Raw genomic sequence first — 21995 nt, 5'->3', positions numbered from 1 at the left:
ATAACATTATGACACTATCCTCTCACTTATGATTGGTAACCAGCCCAGGATAACCACACAATCACCTTCAGGAGTTACTAGTGAGAAGTAAAAAACTGTCCCTGGTTCTGAGCACAGGTTTGGAATCAGGCTATGTTTGCAATAAGGCGTCATACTTTAAATACTGTTTTGTGAAAGGCACATTGCAAACCTAATTCCTTAATTAAACTTTTCCTTTTGAGAAGGAAGAGAGCTGAGCTAGAACTGCATTAAATGAGTCGACCACGTTCACAGAGAAATCTTGTTAAAGAGCTAAGGATAAAATTCAGGTGTCCCAGTAGCTAAGACTACCTGTATTGAACTACCCAGTACGTCTCCCACTATACTTTCAAGCTTATACCTTATCTTGATATCTTATCTATTTCTAGATTTCTTGATGTTTAATATTCCCATTGGTACAGATGCTAGTATAGCTGGTAGTTTGAAGTCAGAAGTTAAAGATCCTTCTCTCTCCTCCTCCCTCTCTTCCTTTTCTTTTTTTTTAATTACACTGGGCATGGCCCCCTTAATACATTTACTTATATACACTAAATTTTAATGGGCAGCTTATTTCCCCCTTTTTCAGAGGTGAGGAGTGACACACATTAAGGGATAATAAATTGTTTCTCTGCTTTAAAAGGGTAACATTTTAAGCTCTGAACATACTCAATACATTTTTTAAATCAGAATAATTAAATACTGAAATAAATTTTCAAAGAGATACATAGAGCGTAAAAAGTACAGACATTTCAGGAATTATCAACTGAATAATCCACAGCTTGGTTTGAAAACACACACCCCTGCACACACACCCCAAAAGAGACATTTTGCTTTCTTTTGATCAAGACATCTTTGGCTTCTGCTTTCTACACTGCATAAATATTTAGTCAGCTTCAAGAACTTCTTCCTTTTTAACTTCACATTTAATCGCTATTTGACTCAATTCCTTGCAAGTACAGAACAATCTATGAACTAGCACTTCTTGTGAAAAAATGGCTGACAAAGCCAAAGGAGTATTATAGGAGAGGATGCCTTGTAAGTATTAAAGATATCTTAAATATTTGAACAAACATTTTCTGCATAATTATAAAACAGAATGTACATACAAACTTAAGTGCTCGGTGTTTCAGAACTGCCACAGTCTCAGATGTAATAAAGTGACTATTAGTTAAACTGCAATGTGTCAGTTGGCCACGCTTACCCTTTGAGCCTGAGGCAAAGGCGAGCAGTATAACTTAGTTCACCCACAGTGGAAGAAAGGATATGCTCAGCCATTTTACCATCAGCTAGGAGTAACACACAAGGCTTAGCCGAGGAGGTGGTGATCAGTGAAACGAAGTCCAGCTGGAGGCCAGCAACTAGCAGTGTACCCCAGAGATCGATACTGGGCCTGGCCCTGTTCAAAATCTTCATTAATGATCTGGATGATGGGGCAGAGTACCCTCAGCAAGTTTGCTGATGATACAGAACTAGAAGGAGGTATTTGATATGCCAAAGGGCTGTGCTGCCATCCAGAGGGACCTCAACAGGCCGGACGAACGAGCTGACAGGAACCTCATCAAAGGCCTCAACAAAGACTTGGAAGTGCAAAGTCCTCCACCTGGGAAAGAACAACCCCAGGCACCAGTACATGCTGGGGGCCACCAGGCTAGAAAGCAGCTTGGCAGAAAAGGACCTGGGGGTCCTGGTGGACAACAAGTTGAACAGAAGCCAGCAATGTGCCCTTGCTGGAAAGAAGGCTAGTGGTATCCTGGGCTGCACGAGCAGGAACATTGCCAGCAGGTCAAGGGAGGCAATCCATCCCTTCTATTCAGCACTGGTGAGGCCACACCTGCAGCACTGGGTCCAATTCTGGGCTCCCCAGTACAACAGAGATATAGAGCTACTGGAGATAGTCCAACAAATGACCACTGGGATGAATAAGGGACTGGAGTGTCTCTTCTGTGAGGAAAGGCCGAGAGAGCGGGGACTCTTCAGCCTGGAGAAGATAATGCTCAAGGGGAAAACCTTATCAATGTGTACCTGAAGGAAGGGTACAAAGAAGATGGAGCCAGGCTCTTTTCAGTGGTGCCCAGTGACAGCACCAGAGGTAACAGGCACAAACTGAAACACAGAGGGAACATCAGGAAACACTTCTTTTACTGTGAGGGTGACTGAGCACTGGCAGAGGTTTCCCAGGGAGGTTGTGGAGTCTCTGTCCCTGGAGATATTCAAAAGGCACCTGAACACAGATGCAGCCTGCCCCAGGTGGCCCTGCTTGAGCAGGGGGATTGGACAAAATGACCTCCAGAAGTCTCTTCCAATCTTAGTCATTCTGTTACTGCAGCTCTGCTGACATGCAGCAACATGTACACATACTGTAACGTGAAGATGGCAGTCCTTCAGATCCCACCTTTCTACTCGTTCCTGCCTAGGTAAGGAAAGGCTGGTCTATACTTCACAACTGTAACAGCTAGAATACAAGGATATCTTACAGTAAGAGTGATGGCAGAGTTGCAGCTGACTTTCCTCATTAGGCATGACAATACACTGTAGCAGCAGTCATGAGGCTAAAAGAGACATTTTGTACTCTGAAATGTACCTATAAGAGAATTAGAACACTTGAAAAGCACACAACTATCTTTCCCAAAGCATTTCTTTCATAAATATTACAATTTAAATCTTACTCAAAGCATCCTTTCTGAATTCAGAAATTAAGGGAACTCAAGGTGACACAAAAGCAGCATTTGTAATCCACCAGCAAGATTCAATTTTCTGGATATAGGTTGCACTAGATCTAATACAAATAAGAAGTTATGATGTTAGAGTGCACCAATTCCCTGAAACTAGCAGTACAATTTAGGGCTTGTATATACACAGTGATTTGATTACTTTTACTTACACAAAATGCTACTTATATGTCAGATCCTCATTCTATTTTTCAATATTTACTTGACTAAGTTCTTGAGGACAGAAGTCTTGACACCTTATCTGTGTTTTTACTAATTCATAGATAATGCAAGGAAAGGATCATACTACTATAATAAAACAACACCATCTCAAAACAGCAACAATTACTCAATCTTCTGTAACTCTTCTTATTTCTTTCCCAAATACTGGTTTCAAAATTGTAAATCACATACTACTTCATAACTACAACAGATAGAAAGTTAGCATGCACTGAAGCTGAAGTAACAGCTCTCAACTCTCAGAAAGAGAAGTCTGTAGTGATGTATATTTTTATGCTCAATCTTCCCCTTTCCCTCCTCCAAAACTAATTTGAACAAATGACTTAGCCAAAGTAAGTCAATCGTGAAAGATTTTATACTCCCCCAAAATACACTCTTTTGCCTCAGATAACCTGCAATAATTACTTGTAAAGAAAAAAAGTATTGAAAGCTTGCTAAAGGTATATGCTTTACAGTGACAAGCATTTCATGTAATTAGGCAGACCTAATTCACAAAGGAAAAGCTGTAAGTAACCTGAAACGAGACTTTTAATTTGTTTTTTGGCTTCTTAACACTGATATGCAAGGAAGTACACATGCAAATACAGTAATCAGTAGTCAGATCCTGCAGAACTGAGACTGCTTCCACTTCACATCATGACCACAGTTCACATCAGAATTGTGTGTCTCTCCATGAGCTGCTCAGGCACCTTACACAGGCACAGGCGGTCCCTTTCAGTGGTAAGTATGTACTGCAGCAAAACCAACATGATATATGGAAATGTTTCCTTAGTCTAGTTTTCTGGTGACAGATTCTGTCATGAACATTGCAAGGCAGATCACTAGGAATAAGGAAAGTAGTCCATCCTACAATGTAAATATTTGCCACTTTAAAATAGTTCAAATAGGACAATGTTCCCTAAAACGTTCTGATCCTATTTAACTGTATCAAAACAGAAATTATGCCAGACATGAAAGCATTTGAATCACCTATAGAACTTAAGAGACTAAGTCTCATTGATGTGCAGTGAGACAGACTACTATATGATGCCTCAGATTCTAGAGGTTCCACCCCTCCAGTTAGAAAAACAGCAAAATTCCAGCTTCAGATTTTCATTTCTGCCATCTGAGAACATATAACTGACCTGGTATGAGAATGTCAGTATGTGGCAGTTGATAGATGACTAGTAAAATCATACTAGAGGAAAATATGAAAGGCTGACAAAAGGCACAAGTAGGCCATTGAAAAGAATCACCTATTGATGAAATGAGGACACTAAAAAAAAAAAAGAAAAAAACATCCAGCAGCAAAGGCTGAATGCCAGTATCATTAAAAATCCTTTACAATTTTCAATGATATTTGAGGTTTAATTCACAATGGAAAGTACTTTTTGGCTATGTTTATTATGCTCATCTAGTAGTCTTTGATTTGGTTTTTACAACAAAATAACTTACATTTTGAGTCTGTCTGAATGGCAACAAGCTGGTGTAACAGTGGTTCATACTGATAAGTGATGCCAAATGAAAGACCTAGCTTTGTGTTCACCTGCCTATGGTTAGAAGGAAGCTAGGTTCAGCCACTCTAAAGGAGAAAAACTCCTATTCATAACACTTGCAGACCTCATCTTGCTGGCTCAGAGGAACAGAAGCTTGCATTTCAGAAATAACTGCCTGCTTTCCTAACAGAAAATGAAACACAAGTCAAAGTAAGGCATGACAAAAAAAGTTCTGTTTTCACTTTAAAAAAAACAAGGAAAACACACACACTTACAGCATACACACATTCGCTCTATTTTACCTACCATAGATTCACTAATAAGCAGCAACAGTAAGGCTTCTTCTGTATTTTCTTGAGGACAAAAGATGCTGTTCAAAACGAGAATTTAATTATTTAAGCAGAACACATTATTTTTAGGAGTAGCTTACACAAATATAGTAAGAGTACTGTAAAAACTGGAAAATTTCCAGAACAGAGAGTAACTTGCATAGAAAAAACAATTGGTTAAAATGCATTTCTTTGCAATGCTCTAACTTTGCATTTCAGGAAAGTTGGCCAAACACAGTAAGAGAACAAAACCACCACAGCTGTCAGAGTTGAACACATTCAAATATCCCAAAATTGCACATAATTTGACAACCATAAAAACTGTACCCATAGTTTTACTAGCCTCTGGTACCTAATCGATCTGAGCTGAATCTACATCACCGTCACTGATTCAAAGGTTGGCAACAAGAAACTCTCACAAGAACAAGATAACTTTTGTATTTTAGGCAATATGTGGATAAATAATTCTATCAGTCTTTCATCAGATATGCTTGAGAATTGTTTTCCTGATGCAATCAATAGCTGGGAGTATTTTTAACAGAGCCATGGCAATCTCTGCCTGCTTGCCATAACTGCTGTTATTTCCAAGCAGTTAAAATATTTTGGTTTTAATGAAGTACACTTCCTTATGACTTAATACTGAAGGTTTGCATAGGACTAGTTGGCAATCTTTCCTGCTTTCTCTGAACACTGGATGCTTTCTGAATACTTTTCTATGCTGGTGGACAGACAACAGTAATCTGCATTGGGTACATGACTGGTAGGAATTCATTCATTCATTCCCTCTCTCTCTCTCTCTCTCACACACACACACACACAAAAAAAAAAACCCAACCAGTGACTATGTTTTAACTCTTCAGATTTCTTTCTCTAAACAACTGTTTCTGGATTACCACAAGTACTATTTCCTGTTAATTCAGACCAATAGTTCCACAATTAACTGTTTAAGTGTAGAAAATAATTTCTTGTTGTTAATAAGCAATTCCTATTGTCCCAAGGGTGCTTAAACTACAATAAATTGCAGACAGGAAACCAAACTACTTGTCTGATATTAAAACATCTTTTGGGTTTTTTTTAAACGCACTAGAAATTTGAGCAGTAATTAAAAGCCTGAAAGGAAATGGAAACTAAAACACATCTGAACTCCAGGCAGTTTGGAAAGCAACATTGCGAACGTATTGTGGTAATACACAGCAGCTAAGACCCCAGGGAAGTTGTTTTGTTGTTGGATTTTTATTTTTTAATCAATGCAAGTTGCTTACCAGATTTTGAAGAGTGTTCTTAATCTCAGAAGACACTTTTATTTTTACATAACAAAGAAATTTCAAAACACAGTTACTCATGAATAAGAACCACCCCCAAAAGGGAATGAGGAGTGAAAAGAAAGCGTCAGGGAGCTCCCCATTTCCTATCCAGTCTTCAATGCAGAATTTAGCAGCCTGGAAGTAGATTTAACCTGACCGACTGGCAATGGTTTGCAGAAAGCAGAATAACGACTGGAAATAGTTGCTAGAGAAATTACTTTCTTGGAGAACAAAGTGAAGTTGCTCCAAAGAGGACTACTAAAAAGTCACTTATCAAAATGAAAGCAAACATTATTTTCTCCTACAGCTTTGCATATATTTTGGTAAATAAGTTGATGTTTGTCTCAAACAGTGAAGATCCTCTTCATGCAGAAATTACTGGGGAAATTCTTTGGCGTGTGTATGCAAAAAGCTCAGTTTAGTTGACTGAACTCATACACTTTCTGTGTCTCCCGACAGTTGCAGGCATATGAGTAAAGTAATTCCAAGGCAACAGGGCAGAGCAAAACAGGCAACTGGAAGCATGAAATGGCTACTAACCAAAGGCCAACCAAGAAGTTAAGCAGTTCTTCAACTGAGGATACTGAAAACTGAGGAGGCAGTAACACAGAGATCTACAAAATCATAAATGGTATTAACCAAATCACATTCACCATCCTCAGAAGAACACAATGCAGTTACTTAATATATCAGGCAAGATATTTAAAAAGAAATAGTACGTATCAGACTCAGAGTTGGTGGTCAGATGAATACCTAGGAAGAATTTTCCTACGTATCTGTCTTGCTATTCATTGTCTTAGGTACCTACTTTCAATCACTGCTGGAGATGAGATACTTGGCTAGACATGTTTTATCTGATCTGGTATTAATGACTCTGACGTGCCAAAAGAAAAGGACTTAATTACATGCTCTGTTGAAATCGTGGAACTCATAACTTGCATGTCCCAAGAACAAGAAAATTACACTGAACAAAGCCCCACTTTTGCCAGGAGGCATGTTTCTACAAAAGCATGAGTTGAGAATGAAGAACATAAGTTTGAAAGACTGAGCCTGAGAAACCTGCTATAAGTATTCTGGATCAAGGAAGGAGAATTGCTAGAAATCTTTGAAGATAAGGCCATTCTACTTGCTAGTAATAATGACACCACAATTACGTGGGCTTGCTGCTGTGTAAAGTATTCATGAATGGAAATCTGCAACAAATGCAGCTAAACAACTCAAATGCCTGAAGTATGACAGTATTTTACATTACAATATAAAGATACTGTGAACACTAAACCAAAACATCTCTTCAGAACTTAAGGTAGGACTACTTCTATAAGCAATCTACCACAGAAGCAGATTCCTTTGCACATAACAAGGTCACATTATGGAAAAAAGCTTTCATATTAACTAACAAGGCATATATACTGTAAGAGAGGAACAGACTGTTCTTTAGGATTTGCTGTGTGAAAACAAATAGTTTGACTGAGAAGATGGGTGACTGCGTAACAGAGACTTTCTTGTGTTTGGGCAATAAATGCATGCTTTTGGAAGTGCAGGGATCAATGTATATCTGCAAACCCGGTATTTCCTTTTTACCAAAAAGGTTGCCTGCATGTACAGTTTGTAATAGTGTACTTGCAGAGAAACACAGTAGTTGTTTTGGCAAATTGAATGTTCAAGTCTATGCCTGCATCTTTTCCTAAAGCTCAAAAGACTGCTTTTTAATGACTTCACACCCTAGACATAATCAGACAACACTGAAATTAAAAAACTCACAACGCCTTGGTTTTAATCCAGCTAGACAACAATATTAAAAAGAAAAAAAAAATTATTTGGAAAAAAAAGTGTCAACAATTTTATATGGAACAGACAACAGTCTCCTCAAAAGAGATTCCCAGATCACAACGATTTCACAGAATCACAGAATAGTTGAGGTTGGAGGGGGTGTCTGAGGATCGTCTAAGTACAGCCCCTCCACTCAAAGCAGGGTCAACTAGCAGGTTGCCCTGGACTACATCCAGTTGGATTTTGAATATCTCCAGTGATATTCTCCAGACTCCAAAACCTCTTCCGTAAAATTTTTTTCTTAAGTTTAAATGGAATTTCAATCTTCTTCATCTGCATTACTTAGCACTACAGCAAACTACCACTACAGCAAACTACTACTTTACTACAGCAAATCACAATCTCAGCTAGATCATTATCTCCCCTGTAACAATCTATTTCTCAGTTCTCTGGCTCACAGTGCTTTCCAGCATGTATCAAAACAAGCAAGCAATAGTTGTTGACTATATTAAATATATATATGTATACAAAATACAAGATCTCAAAAGGACTTGCATTTAGAATAGAAGTAGAGCAGTGCAAAGGTTGCAGATTATGTAAAACAAGCATGCAACAAAGTTTCACCAGATCAAACTTAGTGTCACTAGTATAAAAAATAAATTTAAAAAGATGCAGCCAAGTGGTTAAGATTTCAACAATATGCTTTGACACAAGCATGTTACTTTCAGGCAGCAAGCTACCCACAAGGACTGTAATAAAGTGCAAAATTTTGTCATTATATATTTTAGGCACTGTCAGAGTGTGTCTAAGGAAAACAACTTTATCTTAGAAACCATGTTTCATTTGATCAGATACAAATGAACAACAAGCTATTAACTTTTAAGAAAAAAGTTCAAATTCAAGGAAATGGCTACCCACATTTAATACTAATAAATATTAATACTAATACTAATGGTGATCGGTTCTGAAAAAAGCCACACATTTTCAAGAAGGAAGCAACACACGCCAAAGCTACTCTAGAATTAACCATTGTATATGCCAAAACTAACCAAAGAAGATTAAAAGGTAGCTGCCTTGGGAAATAAACTACCTTTGAAACTGCTAAATTGCTAGATATGTTTTGGTTTCTTATGATGTTTCAGGGATGAATTTGAATCTCCATATTGCTAACTCTTTCCTTTCTATGATAAAGCAGAACAGAGGTCTAGAAACAGCCCACAACTTTTAAAATGTGCAATCTCAGACTTGCCACCCAGTTTGTGTTTTCTTTTGTATCCCAGGTATAAGAAGAGATATTGACTCTACCACATATCCCAGTATAGAGAAAAAGAAAAAAATATTGAGAATTGAGAACAAAAGGTCTTGTGCATACAGTGCAAACTTCTGCTTGGAGAAGCATGTTGCTTCCCTAGTTCTCTTCAGGGAATATATATTATATACACACACAGCATGGGAAACACTCTCATTCACATTGCCCAATTCCTTCTACATTTTCAAAAATATAAACTAAATTACCCAGTGCACCGGGTAACAATTGCAATTATAGAAAGAAGAGAGTTATAAACTCAGCCATACTTTTCTCCAGTGTATACCCGCGGTCTTCTACTGAGCGCGTAATTCTTAGTATTTGAACCTTTTCGAAGTGGATCATCTAGGGGTGATTGGTGAGGAGGATCTTCCAGTGGATTCCAATAACTCTGTTCACACATGCCTCGTAACAAAATTTCAGCCAGTTGTCTTGCTATCGTCTGTAAAAGTGAAAGATAAATATTTTCCTTAGAAATGCTGAGCATAAAATCTTCAAAAATGCTTGGATTATTTTTAATGAAGACTAATCACGTAGACTATATTTTCTGTTATTTTAAAACATCCAAAAAAACAAGCATACTGCCGTTTGAAAGGTACAAGTACCCAGTTCAATTCTCTAAACACAAAGAAAAGAAATGGCAATAATGAACAATTTTTCAATTTTATCAGTTAAATCCAGATATTTCTGAAGTATCAACAACACCAACTGTTGCTCCTAAGAGGGGAGCACATCCAGGAGCACATTCAGATATTTTGTGCTCAGTAACCTCTACTGCCTCTCCAGGCCTGGAGCAGATGTTTCTGTGGGAGAGACCACAGTGGAGCAGATACTTCTGTATGGTCCGTGCAGAGGACCACAGTGGGGCAGATGTCCACACTGTAGCCTGCTGAGAGGACCATGGCGGAGCACATTGATACTCCCTCAAAGAACTGCAGCCCATGGGAGGGATCCCACACTGGAGCGGGGCAAAAGCATGAGGAGTAAGGAGCAGCAGAGAGGAACTGTTATGGACTCACTGCAACCCTCCACCCCCCCATGCATCACTCAGCGAGTGTGAGGGTAGGGAGAGGAGGTCAAAGACTCAAGAATGAAGGACTGAAGTTGAACCTGAGGAAAGGGGGTGGGGTGAAGGTGTTCTAGTTTTTCTCTTTGTTTCTCACTATCCTACTCTCTTTTAATTGACAATAAGTTAATTTCCCCCAAGTTGAGTTTGTTTTGCCCATGACAGTAACTGGTAAGCAAACGCCCTGTCTTTACCCTCAACCCACAGGCTTTTCTACATTATTTTCTCCCCATCATGTTAAGGAAGGGGAGTGAGAGTGCAGCTGGGTGGATATCTGACAGCCAGCCAAGGTCAACCCACCACAGACAGTTACAGTCCAAGCCCCAACTGACTGGGGCTTCTGACAACTTGTACTTGAAGGTGCTGGTGTTTGCTACTGTTAGTAAGGCTCAGCAAGAGCATAATGAGGTTGTAGATCAGCATGAAAAAGTTTATTTTGACCAGCTATTCTTGGCACCATATATTTAAGTGTAGAAATACTTACAAAAATATTATATTATTTAAGTAAATAATATTAATTTAAAGCTTTGAAGTCATCCCATAATCCATAACTATCAGGTTAATCTCCTCTTTAATGTTTAATACATCAGTATACAAGCTGCATGACTGCATAGCATGATGATGAAAACTCAGAGATTAGTTCCAGGGCAGGAAAGAAGGCAAGATCTACACTTGCATCAGAATTGGCAGTATTTCCCAGCAACATTTCCCAGCAACAGATGTGTAATGTTTAAGCCACGGACAGCACCATATGATCTGCATCTTCCACCTTAATTCCTACACCCCAAGAAGCCCTTCATCTCCTATTCTATTAAAGTTTGCAATACTATCCCTCTCCTTTGAAAGTCTGGTTTTTAATAATTTTAATATCCATACTAGGAATCAGTTATTAAATGAATTAAGAAAACCAGTTACCGTCCCTATTACTACTCTGGAGTTTTAAAGGCCTAATATTTGGAAACTAATCTATGACATTTTGAAAATCATTACATTAGAGCAAAAGATATAAGCCTTGGCCTTTTACTGTATAGAAGATGCAAAAAAGATACATCACTCTTTTGGTAAAGGTTTATTTTTTGATAATATAAATAACAAATTTTCACGGTTTTGCTTTTATTGTTTTCCTTTAAGAGGTTTTATCACAAAAATAAAGAAATAACTTGACAACTTCCAACTTAATAGAACACATTGAAAGATTCTGCACTCTATCCTCACTCCCACTACCTTACAAAAAACATGAACAGACATCCTTGTGTAATTATGGTAAGTCACAAAAGAGGGCAATTATGATTAAGGTTGAAAGTATGGTCAGTCAGAGACCAATCAGGTTTTAATCATAACCACAAACAGGAAAGAGAAATAGGGGAGAGACTGGGTATCAAACATTCCTTTTTATTTTAATCATTCACTTAAGCTAGGAAATGTAACCTTATAAAGTGGTAGATAACATCCTGATCAATATGCTGTGTATCTGATTATTTGTCTCTAACTCAGCCAATATATTTATGCTTTACCTGCCTACTAAAATTCAGATGCTGCAATAAAAATGTGGTTTAATATAACTTACCATTCGCAGATTTTGCGTAGTTCTTGTTTCAACAGCTCTTAGTAACTCTCTAAATCTACCAACTCCTCTCGTCAAGTTCCTGTATATAAACATAGAATTTGACAGTATTCCAACTTGGATGTAGTAACACCTTAATACATTACTCGATAAAGTTGTTAAAATCCATGCTATAATTTTTTTTTCTTCCTGCATATCATCATCGCTTTTCTGTGAGACAGATATATCTATCTACCTATATATATAGAGAGAGAGAGAAATCTACACTCATCTGGGAACCTGACCACTGATTACTATAACAACATTCCCTGCCAATTTGTTGAAAAAAGAAACATTTTCATGATCAGTAGATAGTTCAAGAGAAAGCAAGGAAAAGTGTAAGAAGTGACCATCCCAAAGAGGGAAAAAACAAAACTGAAGTTGGTCTCGCTACTGCAATGGTTTTCATTTTCAATTACATTAGGTTTCAAAGTATAAACTTTGAAAAAAAAAGAAAAAAATCTACCATTCCATTTTAGCTGCCTCTTGACACCTTAAAATAGGGAAATAAAAAAAGGAGTAAATCTTGTAATCCTCAGTGAAAGTATCATAAAATTTTAAACTCCTTTTCAGAGAGAAAAGAGCACAAACACAGCAAGGCCCACTGTGTGTCCAGAAGAGGACTGGGAGATCAGTGTTCTGTTCTCAATTCCAGCTAGTTTTTGGTGTCGCTTCTTCATCTGTGCTTCTTCCACTTCTGCTGCCTAAACAGCTTTTGCAAAGAGATTCAAGACCCTCAGAGAGGAGGCATCATTCATACAAACAATTTTAGCAGATCTGTACTTTCTTCTCAAACAATAGATTATTTTGAATGGTCTTAGAGCTTTATCTTTTCCTCATCTCTATATCAGTTATCTCAGCTATCTGGTTTTTTATAGCACTTAAAAGCAGTTGAGAATGTTTTATTTTATATTAATACAGTTTGTCTTTGAACTGGTGAAGGACTGGGTTGGCTTTTTGCTGAGCTGAACAATTGAATTCTGCAACCTCAACACAACATAGGACAGTCATTTCACTATTTGAAGTGTAGTTGCAAAACAAAATGATTTGCTCAAAAGCGTGTTTTCTATTAAATCATTGTTGCTCTCATATAGTTGCATTATCTTAAGATGGGATTTTATCTGCAAGTTGCATAACATTTACCTAACATGGGCTCAAAAGAGAAAAGAAATATTACATGTTGTGTAAGCTTTTCATAAGTAAAAGCACTATTGCACTGCACTATAAAAGTGATGTTGAAATTGCCTTCCTTACTCTGATGTCTTTATTTACAAATATATTTAAAATACTGATCTTCTGAATTGTAACTTTGTACAAATTAAAAAAAAGTCAGCACTTTCACACAGATGCTTTTTTTAAATTTGGTTGAAGAATTCCTGAAACCGGAGTGTTTGATGCAAGAGATCTTGCCATAGAACTGTAGAATTCTTATCACTTTACCTAGAGACCTACTCATTTATTTCTCTCTTCAGATTACATGACAGAGGTCATCTCTGTTCTTTTTTATATAATAAAGGATTATCAGTGTATTTCAGAAACTTTAGTCTCCAGCACAGACAGACATCTTTCACTAGCACAAGTTCACCTTCTAAAATACTTTTATATAAAAGCTCATTTAAAAAGAACTAGCATGCTCATTTAAAAAGAACTAGCATTTCCTAATAACAAAACCTGTATGAACAGGTTGAAAGTGATGTCAAAGTAAGCCACCAGTTGATTGAAAAGAAATAATCACCAGTCACACAAGAAATACTGATTGTTGGTAAAAAGTCCACATTACAGCAGAGCTTGACCATAGAGTGACCAGTTAGTACACATTAAAGAAAACTGATCTTTGTATACATCTAACATGGAAACAACTGCATGAAAGATTATATTTATTTATGTATTTCAAACTGGCAGACCTCTTAATAGGTAATGAATAACTTCATATACTAATGAAGTAAGTACAGAAAGTCAGTAGGCCAAATTTTAAGAAAAACTCTGAACTCAATGGAAGCTGGATATGTTCAGCACCTTTCAAAAGCCAAAATACATACTACTCAGTAATACCACATGCCAAATATTTTTGAGAGCCAAAACCAGACCACTGGAATCCCAGCTTTAAGTCCTCTGCTCTAAGTGCATACCTCCCATGAATGGAGCTTTCTCTCAAGGACTGTATTGCAAAGTCACAGATGTGTCCCCATAACAAGATTTTAAAAACCAGACTTGCCAAAAAACCTGAAACGCTCCCTTCAAAATTGTCAAAAAAGAGCAAGACCAAGAACTTGTCAACTTGAAACACTAATTTCCCAGTACAGATGAAACATACTACATAGCAGAACTTCAAATCACACTAATTTAAATCTTTATGAAATTTTAGGAATTAGCATTTTTTTCCCCATATGAAGTTTATGTCTTTTGATGTGCTACAAGAAGAAAAAAAAAATACTGTATGAAAAAGTATGCAACTTTTAAAAGTCCTAAAGAACTTCATGACAGGTTGTTATTAGTTACCTATTACATTTTTGTAAGCATCTGCAATGGACTGAAACTTGTGACTGAAGTTCTACTGTATAATGAAAAAAGCAGTAAGATTCTACAAGAAAAAAAATCCAACTTAAAATGCAGAATTAGTTTTTGCTTCATAAAGCATTTAACACTGATCCACTGCACAAGCGAACACAAACACAACACTGATTTGTCAAGCGTCTTCTACACAAAGTATACTAAAAAAAAAGTACACTTCAAAACTACAACCTAAATCACCCAAAAATTGAGTTAAATGCTTTGAGAGACAAGTAATGAAGCAAAATATACCATGAACAATATGGCAGATCTCCACACTGCACTGCTTTTAGCAAAGTACATTTCCTGTATTTGTTAACAGTTTGTAATATTGGGGAGAAGAGGGTGATGGATATTCTGGCACATACTTTTCCTGCCTAGCCTAGGAAGCACAGAACTTTTACCTGCTTTTCACTATGATGTGCCTTCATGTTAGCAGTTCCACCCATGCTTATTAAATGCCAGAGCAAAAAGGCAGGTTAACTTAGAAAACAACATCCCACAGTGTCTGTAAATGACTTTGAGATCCCTTCCGTTCTTGAGACAAGGAATTTTAAGGTACACTAACATGCACTCAGAGCTGACATGTTTTCAGTAACTTCAGACAAGACAAAGACAGCCCACAGATAGACACTGCTAGTTAACGTACATGTGTGTTTATATGACTGCCTCCCATCAGATCGTGCTCAGGTCAAGCCTTTTGAATTGCATCTTTCTGGTTTTTAAAGACTAATTAAAATGTTTGCTGCTTTAAATCCTCAAGAAAAAAACAAAAAAAACAACCTACTTTGACTCTTTAAGTAGCACTATACCATTTAAAGACTGAGAACCAGGACTTAATGGTACAATCTACTATTAAAAGTCTATATGGACTGATGCCCTTAGGGCTAATTTGCATCTTTGTGTCTACATATTTGCACCCTAAACCCCAACAATTTATGTTAGAACCTAATTAATTATTCTGATGCAAGGTCAACTTTTATGCTCCTTTGAAAACTTCAGGCAGCATTTCTGTTTAGAATAATGAAAATATTTTAACTGCTTCTACGCAAAGATGCTCACTCCTAAACAGAGAGACATATCGATAACTGTAAATATGATACAAGGAAAGTGCAGGAAGAAAATTAAGGGGCAGTAAGGACAAACTTCCAATGCAGAACCAGAAGACCTGAGTACAAGCATTCAGGCCAGCAGTAGCAAACTTCTGGCACAAATATAATTGTCACCATCACCACCAAGAAGTCTCTTGGTTTTAAAAAGCAGGTTTGGCATCAGGCACCATAGTGCTTTGGCATTAGTAGTCCAGATAAACCTCACACCCCAGACAAACACTTCTTATCTTTGTGTTTTAAAACACACACACGCAGGGGAAAAAAAAAAAAAGTACAAAAGAATGAAAGAAACTGCTCAGTGAGAAGCAGTATATATTTGAAAGATTTTATGATAAAAAAACCCAAACACTATAAAATCTTTCTCATGGTGAAAATAACTATCATCCAGGTATAACAACTAACTGTGCTTTAGAGAAAAATCAGTATTAACAGATAGGAACTCAGAAGACTTAATTAGATGTAGGTTACTGCAGCTCACATTCAGGTGATATATCTCATGAATATTGTCCACAAAACACCTAAGCCCCAAGCTTTATCAGAATTTGAACCTCTATCTTTGGTGACACACACAACAACTGGCCAAGGCCCTGAACAAGCTACTCTACACTGGCCTTGTTTTGAGCAGGGGTTTGGCCCAGATGACCCCTCAAGAGTCCCTTTCAACCTGTGTGATCCTACGAATCCCTATTGTACAAGTTGCAAGGGAAGGGACAAAAAGAAGAAAAAAAACCTTCTGGCATAGCCATGCCTTGTGATACCTGGCATGCGAAGCAGTGTTCTTCAGAAAAATATCAAAACCAGAGAAGGAAATAAAAACAAGAGCATTAAATACAGCAGTAAAGCAAGCATTCTGGGCGGAGCACAGGAAGTACACTAAATAGTCCCTCCCCAATTTAAGGATCCAATACCATTTTGTTTGCTGCCCATCACAACAAAACACAAAACCAAAACCTTGAATTTGATGCTTGCAAACACAAGCAACAGCCACAGTCAGCAAGACTTGTAGTACATGGGCTAAAGAACTCTAAGTATCTTCTCAGAAAAAGTAAGCGAGAGTCAGTTACAAGTGCAAATTATTAAAATTATAAAAATTCAACATCAACTCAGATACTAACAACATTATTCTTTCAGTGTGCTTTGTATTACTAATTATTACAAAAGTTATTTGAGATTATTTTGAATAAAAGTGATTCCTTCATGTTTATATCCACCTTAGTCCTCCATGTAAAACTGCCAGATTTTCTATCTATAACAATGGAATCTGATTTTAAACTCTTGAAGTTAAGACACAATTCTGAGCAACAAACACACAACAAGGAGTGAAAGAGAAAGCATTCTTCACAGATGATTTTATCTGAATATCTGAGGGAATAATAATTTCCCCTTGCATTCAAATGTATTCTCGTGTTTTCAATGAAAACTAACAGTAAGAACAGTATCGTAAGTAAGGATGAGGAAAGCATCTGATATGACAGATATTAAAGTATCCTTTGAACACTCATTTTTGTTAGCAATCACAAAACAGTGAATTTTGTCTCTATCTTGAATATATTCTGCCTTAGTTTCCTAACATGAAAGCAGTTCTCTCCAGGACACAGTTGTTTTGAAAACTGTAACAGAAGTAACTTTGTTTACTTTCCAATACAGCAGTGGTATCTCACACATAAAGAATGCGATACTTTGTAGGATTTCAATGTTTTTGAATTTCATCTTACTTTCTATTCTTTACTTAATGACCAATTTGTTTTGAGACTGATGTAGGGTATGCAACAAGAAGTCAACAGATTCAGAGAGTGATGGGTAGCTAGCACTGTATTCTAATACAGCATACAGCTAGTCATACAGTGTCTTGATGTGCATTTATGTCAAGCATTTACATAAATCCTTATCTTACAGATTTCATCACTGTAAAATCTCCAGCTGTGAGCACTGTATATATGTGCAACAGAAGCACTTATGGATTAGCTTCCAACCAGTCTCCCTCACTTACCAACATGAGAGCTATATTCCTATGCTATCCCTATTTATGTTATAGTGGAAAAAGAAAAATAGATAAAAGAAACAACTTCTACATAGACAAGTCCTATACATGAGTAACTCTAAGGAGCTGGGTTTTTTGTTGTGTTTGTCAAACATTTTGTAAGCCAATAAAAATCAATTACATGCAGAAAAACTGGTTGAGTTTTTTTGTTTTGTTTTGGGGGGGGGTTAAATTTCTATTGAGAAAAAGCCAGTCTCTGAGATACAACTTCATGGAGAAGACTGGGAAGGTCTTGCTTCCAGCACAGGTAATGGCACCATAAGGCATACAGATCTTGTCCAGGTTCCTCAGGCTTTGATTCAGCATGTGAACCATGATGGAGATTAGACCAAATTGCAGTCTAGATCCTGGGCTCTGACAGAGCAATATCCTTGGAGAGGGTGTGAAATATAGAAGCCACAAAAAAGACCTCTGAAAGCTAGCTAAGTCTGGTTTTCACATGACAGCCACCTGATTTTAGACTTTAACCAGAAAGCTCTTTTGCTTTAAGAGCATACACTTCCAGTGTATTTCTGAAAACTATTACCTCAAAAATAAAAACCATTTACAACCTAAGTTTGTCTTGTTTATCTCATAACATTAATAAAAAGCAAATACTAAGTAGAAGAATTACTGGTACATAAACCGCTCTCCTACCCCTCTCAGAGGCATTTTACTGGAAAATAGCTATGTTAAAGCACTCATGTCAAAGCTCCTGTGCTCATAGCTTTTCTTGGAACATCAGGACTTTGAACTCCTCCAATCTGAAATTACAAAGCAACTACTAAACTAAATAGAAGTTGCATAATCAGCCTGAAAGACATTTAAAGTTACATATTTCAGAATGTTTTTTAAAAAGCACATAAACCCTACTTTAAGTTTTAGAACACCTTCCTCAACTTTTGTTACTCATTTCCCAGCTGAAATGTTCCTCTGCTCCCAAGTGAAAAACGAGTATGTACTTTGATTCTTCACTAAATTCTGTACACTTTGGAAGAAAACATTAATTTCAGATTTGTTTGTTAATGGAGCACTAAAATAAGATTCTTCCACTCAGGCTATTGCCACCTTTTTTTTTTTTTTTTTTAAAGATAATTGCTTTTCCATTTATTTTCAAAATGCCAGTACTTAGTAGTCAGGCTAAGTTAGGTTTCAAAGACTTTCTAGTTTTTCAGTCAAGATAATGCATACCTGAAAGATAAATCACTTAATCCTCTAGAAAAACTTGATTTCTTGGCTTAAAAGGAAAGCTCTGCACAGTTAGTGAACATGGGGAAAATTTCAAATGGATCAAGCAGCTTTCTGGGTAGGCAGCAATACTCCCTACATTACGGCTAAAATTATACTCTTCCAGCTAGTATAAAAGTTATCTTATTTTCTTTTCTAACATGCACAAAAATGACGCTTCCACTTCTAGTGGAAGAAGTGTAATTAAAAGCAGTGATTAGCCAATCAACCCCTAGATATGCAACAACAACAAAAACCCACTCCATAGCAAAAGGACTTCAGACAAATTCAGTTCTCCAGCAGATTTTGAGAGATGTTTATTCATACTTACTGGAGTGGAACTGAAGACTAAAAAAACCAGCAAAAAATCCATAAACATCTACTCAGATCTTTAAGCATGCTCTAATGCACAAATGACTATAGCCACTATGCTGGTAACGGGATAACATTTGAACTGACACAAACCAATGCCAGGTTATAGTTTGGTGATAGGAACTTTTACTTCAGATTCAACTCTTCTGAGTGTCAACCTCACTTCATGAACATACACAAATAAGAGATTCCACTGCATTACTATATAAATAACAGATTTAGTCTGCCTGTAAAAACAGACAGGCACACTTTTCCTCTTCTCCTTCTCCCCCATCACTCACAAGCAGTTAAACTCTGGTGATTCCCTGCCTCCTCCACAGGATTGAAGTCCTTTAAACATCTACAGGTTCAATTGCAAAAAAAAGTTTATTTAAAATAAAGATTTCCATTTCTAAATTGCCTATATTAAAGATATCAACATTTCCTCTCCTTGAAAATGTTCATATAGTCTTTACAATTTTAGATAAAGTTCAAACTTTAAGTATGTTGCGAAGCTTCATAGAAATTAGATTCAAGATCTTTCTATTAACCTAACATCAGGAGAGATGACAAATTTAAAAACCAAGCAAAGCATCCTTAAAATAAGTGTATTAAAAAGCATGCTATAAATTTGTCCCTGTTAGAAAAGTATAGATTTTATACATTTAAAGTTTTGTTCAGTTCTGGTAAATCCAAGTTAAAAACTAATTAAAAAAAAAGTGACCCATAAAAGCAGCAACATAACTAGCAGCCTGGAACAATGGCCATATTAGGAAATCTTGAGAGATTTGGGATTGGCTCTAAATGAAGAAAGGAAGCTAAAGGATATAATGGCAGGAATATGTAAAATAATGATTGGCACAGAGCCATTTTTCCTAACACCTTGTTTCCTCTCATACCACAAAAAAAAAAAAGTAGCACTGGCCAATGAAATTGGAAGAAGTTTAAAATTAAATATATAATGTGTAATTAGCTTGTAAACTGCAAGTGACCATTGTACTAAAGACTGCAGAAAAAATTATATGCTTATGTAGGAGCTAACAAGAACACCACCAGCTTCACTGTGAAGGATTAAAGGGTACATGGAATACAATCAACCTTTCAAAGCGCACATCACACCAACTGATACGGTCTAGGAAAAATACTCCTCTGGGCTGGATGTTCCTTAATAACCCACTGCACGACTTTTTTGTGCCATTTTCTTTTTTTCTTAATTAATCTTGATCTGCTATATCTATTACTGATTGCTTTTACACACAACATGTCAGATTAAATGGACCACTTCTATTCCTGGCCTTCAATCAAAATTCTTCAAAATTGGAATTTTTAGCTTATTCTTAACCATGATTGCCACTGGGATTCTTTCAATAAGTATATTTTATTTATCTTTTGTGCAGCCATGAAAACAGAAATTTTATTTTTAGCTCTGGTAAATGAAAAATATTAACTTTCAGAACATTCCATTCCTCCTGCAATTAAATGATGAAAACAGAACTAAAAAGTAACTCTCAGATCATGTGTTATTGCAGCAGTACTTCAGTACTTTAAGAATGAGATTTCAGAAGCTTAGTGATCATTTCCATGCTGAAGTCCCTGAACAGTTTGAAAACTTAGATAGCCTTTTGTCACCCTACCATCAGTACATTAAAATCTCGAACTCTTTACAGACACTGCACGATTTCCCTTTATCTTCTGTTTATATATTTGTAAGAATAAGAAATATTTTTGGTACAAAACAGTAGTCCTACCAAGAGTTCCAATATTTCAATGAAACCACATTTTCCTAGTGAAATAAGAAGCCCTGCAAATAAATTCTTAAACTATGTGATTTCAACAACAAATGTCAGAAATGTACTTAAAAACCATTTGTGCCAAGTTTTGAAGTTCTTATAAATGGCGAGTTGTATTCCTTTTTTTGTTTTCTGTGATATCTGAATTTATTTTTAGACTTTTAAGGGAAGCCTTATTTAAAATAAATTATAAAGGATCTCCCATGCAGAATCTAGAAGGATCTATAGGGCAGATACAATGGAGATTGTATACTTGTATACATACTGTTGATCTTCATGCACATTTATCCTGCAGCATAATGTTAAAATAAGTGATAACTGAAGAGATTTGGAAAAAAATTACAAAATCAAAATTATAAAAATCAAGAGTTTCAATATGTTGTCAATCACTTTCTAACAGTGTCTAGTAATAAAGTAAAAGAAATTTCAAACAGTTCAAGTTTAAGGTATTTTAAGTTCTCAATTTAGAAAGTAAAAATAGAAAATGCTTTCTGTTTAATATACTTTGATTAAACAATTTTACAATATGTAAATAAATACAATATGGGCAGCCTTACTATTTCAATCAAAATGTTACTACTTTATTAAAGTCCTCATGATTACACAATCTACAATTGCTAAAAATGATGATGCCAAGTTAGATCACAAATACAAAACCTAAACAAAAAACAAATACAAAAAAAAGGAGAATCAAATCTTACCCATTCTTGAAATATAAAACATGTGCTCTTTGAAGCCCTGTTTCCAGGAAAAAACCAAGTTCTTGTTCCTGTGCAGTGGGCCCTGGTTTAGGGCTTCTGTTTTGTAAATTGGCATTAATTACCTAAGAAAACAAAAGAAGTAGTAAAAAAATTTATTTAGGAAAAAAAAAAAATCAAGTTTTGTGGACTTTTACACAGAAGCTAATACTTAATGTTGGAGAAATCTTTTTCATTTGCAGGCAGTGGCTAGTAGAATATTTCTATCCTTACCTCCACTCCCACCTAAATATAAATCTTTTTGCTCTTGGCTTTATCCTTAAAGGCAATTTCTTCAGGAAGCAGAAATGCCACTCAGAATAATTTTATAAAACTTTTTCAGAAAGTTCTGTGAAGAATGGCATACAAAAGAGAAGTATATGAAAAAG

General features: G+C 36.3%; 1 protein-coding gene across 4 annotated transcripts in view; it reads right to left on the bottom strand.

Moving 5' to 3' along the window:
* TTC7B (tetratricopeptide repeat domain 7B) overlaps nt 1-21995 on the bottom strand; it is a 140500-nt gene that overhangs the window by 81533 nt on the left and 36972 nt on the right. For all 4 annotated transcript variants that reach the window (XM_075029985.1, XM_075029987.1, XM_075029986.1 and 1 more), the window contains exons 5-8: nt 21571-21692; nt 11784-11862; nt 9420-9592; nt 4748-4811 (exon numbers count right to left, since the gene is read on the bottom strand). In XM_075029985.1, the coding sequence (XP_074886086.1) occupies nt 4748-4811; nt 9420-9592; nt 11784-11862; nt 21571-21692 (438 nt within the window). The remainder of the gene's footprint in view (nt 1-4747; nt 4812-9419; nt 9593-11783; nt 11863-21570; nt 21693-21995) is intronic.

This window comes from Buteo buteo, chromosome 6, assembly GCF_964188355.1.
Source record: "Buteo buteo chromosome 6, bButBut1.hap1.1, whole genome shotgun sequence".
NCBI lineage: Eukaryota > Metazoa > Chordata > Aves > Accipitriformes > Accipitridae > Buteo > Buteo buteo.
This window is presented reverse-complemented; position numbering and strand designations above follow the sequence as displayed.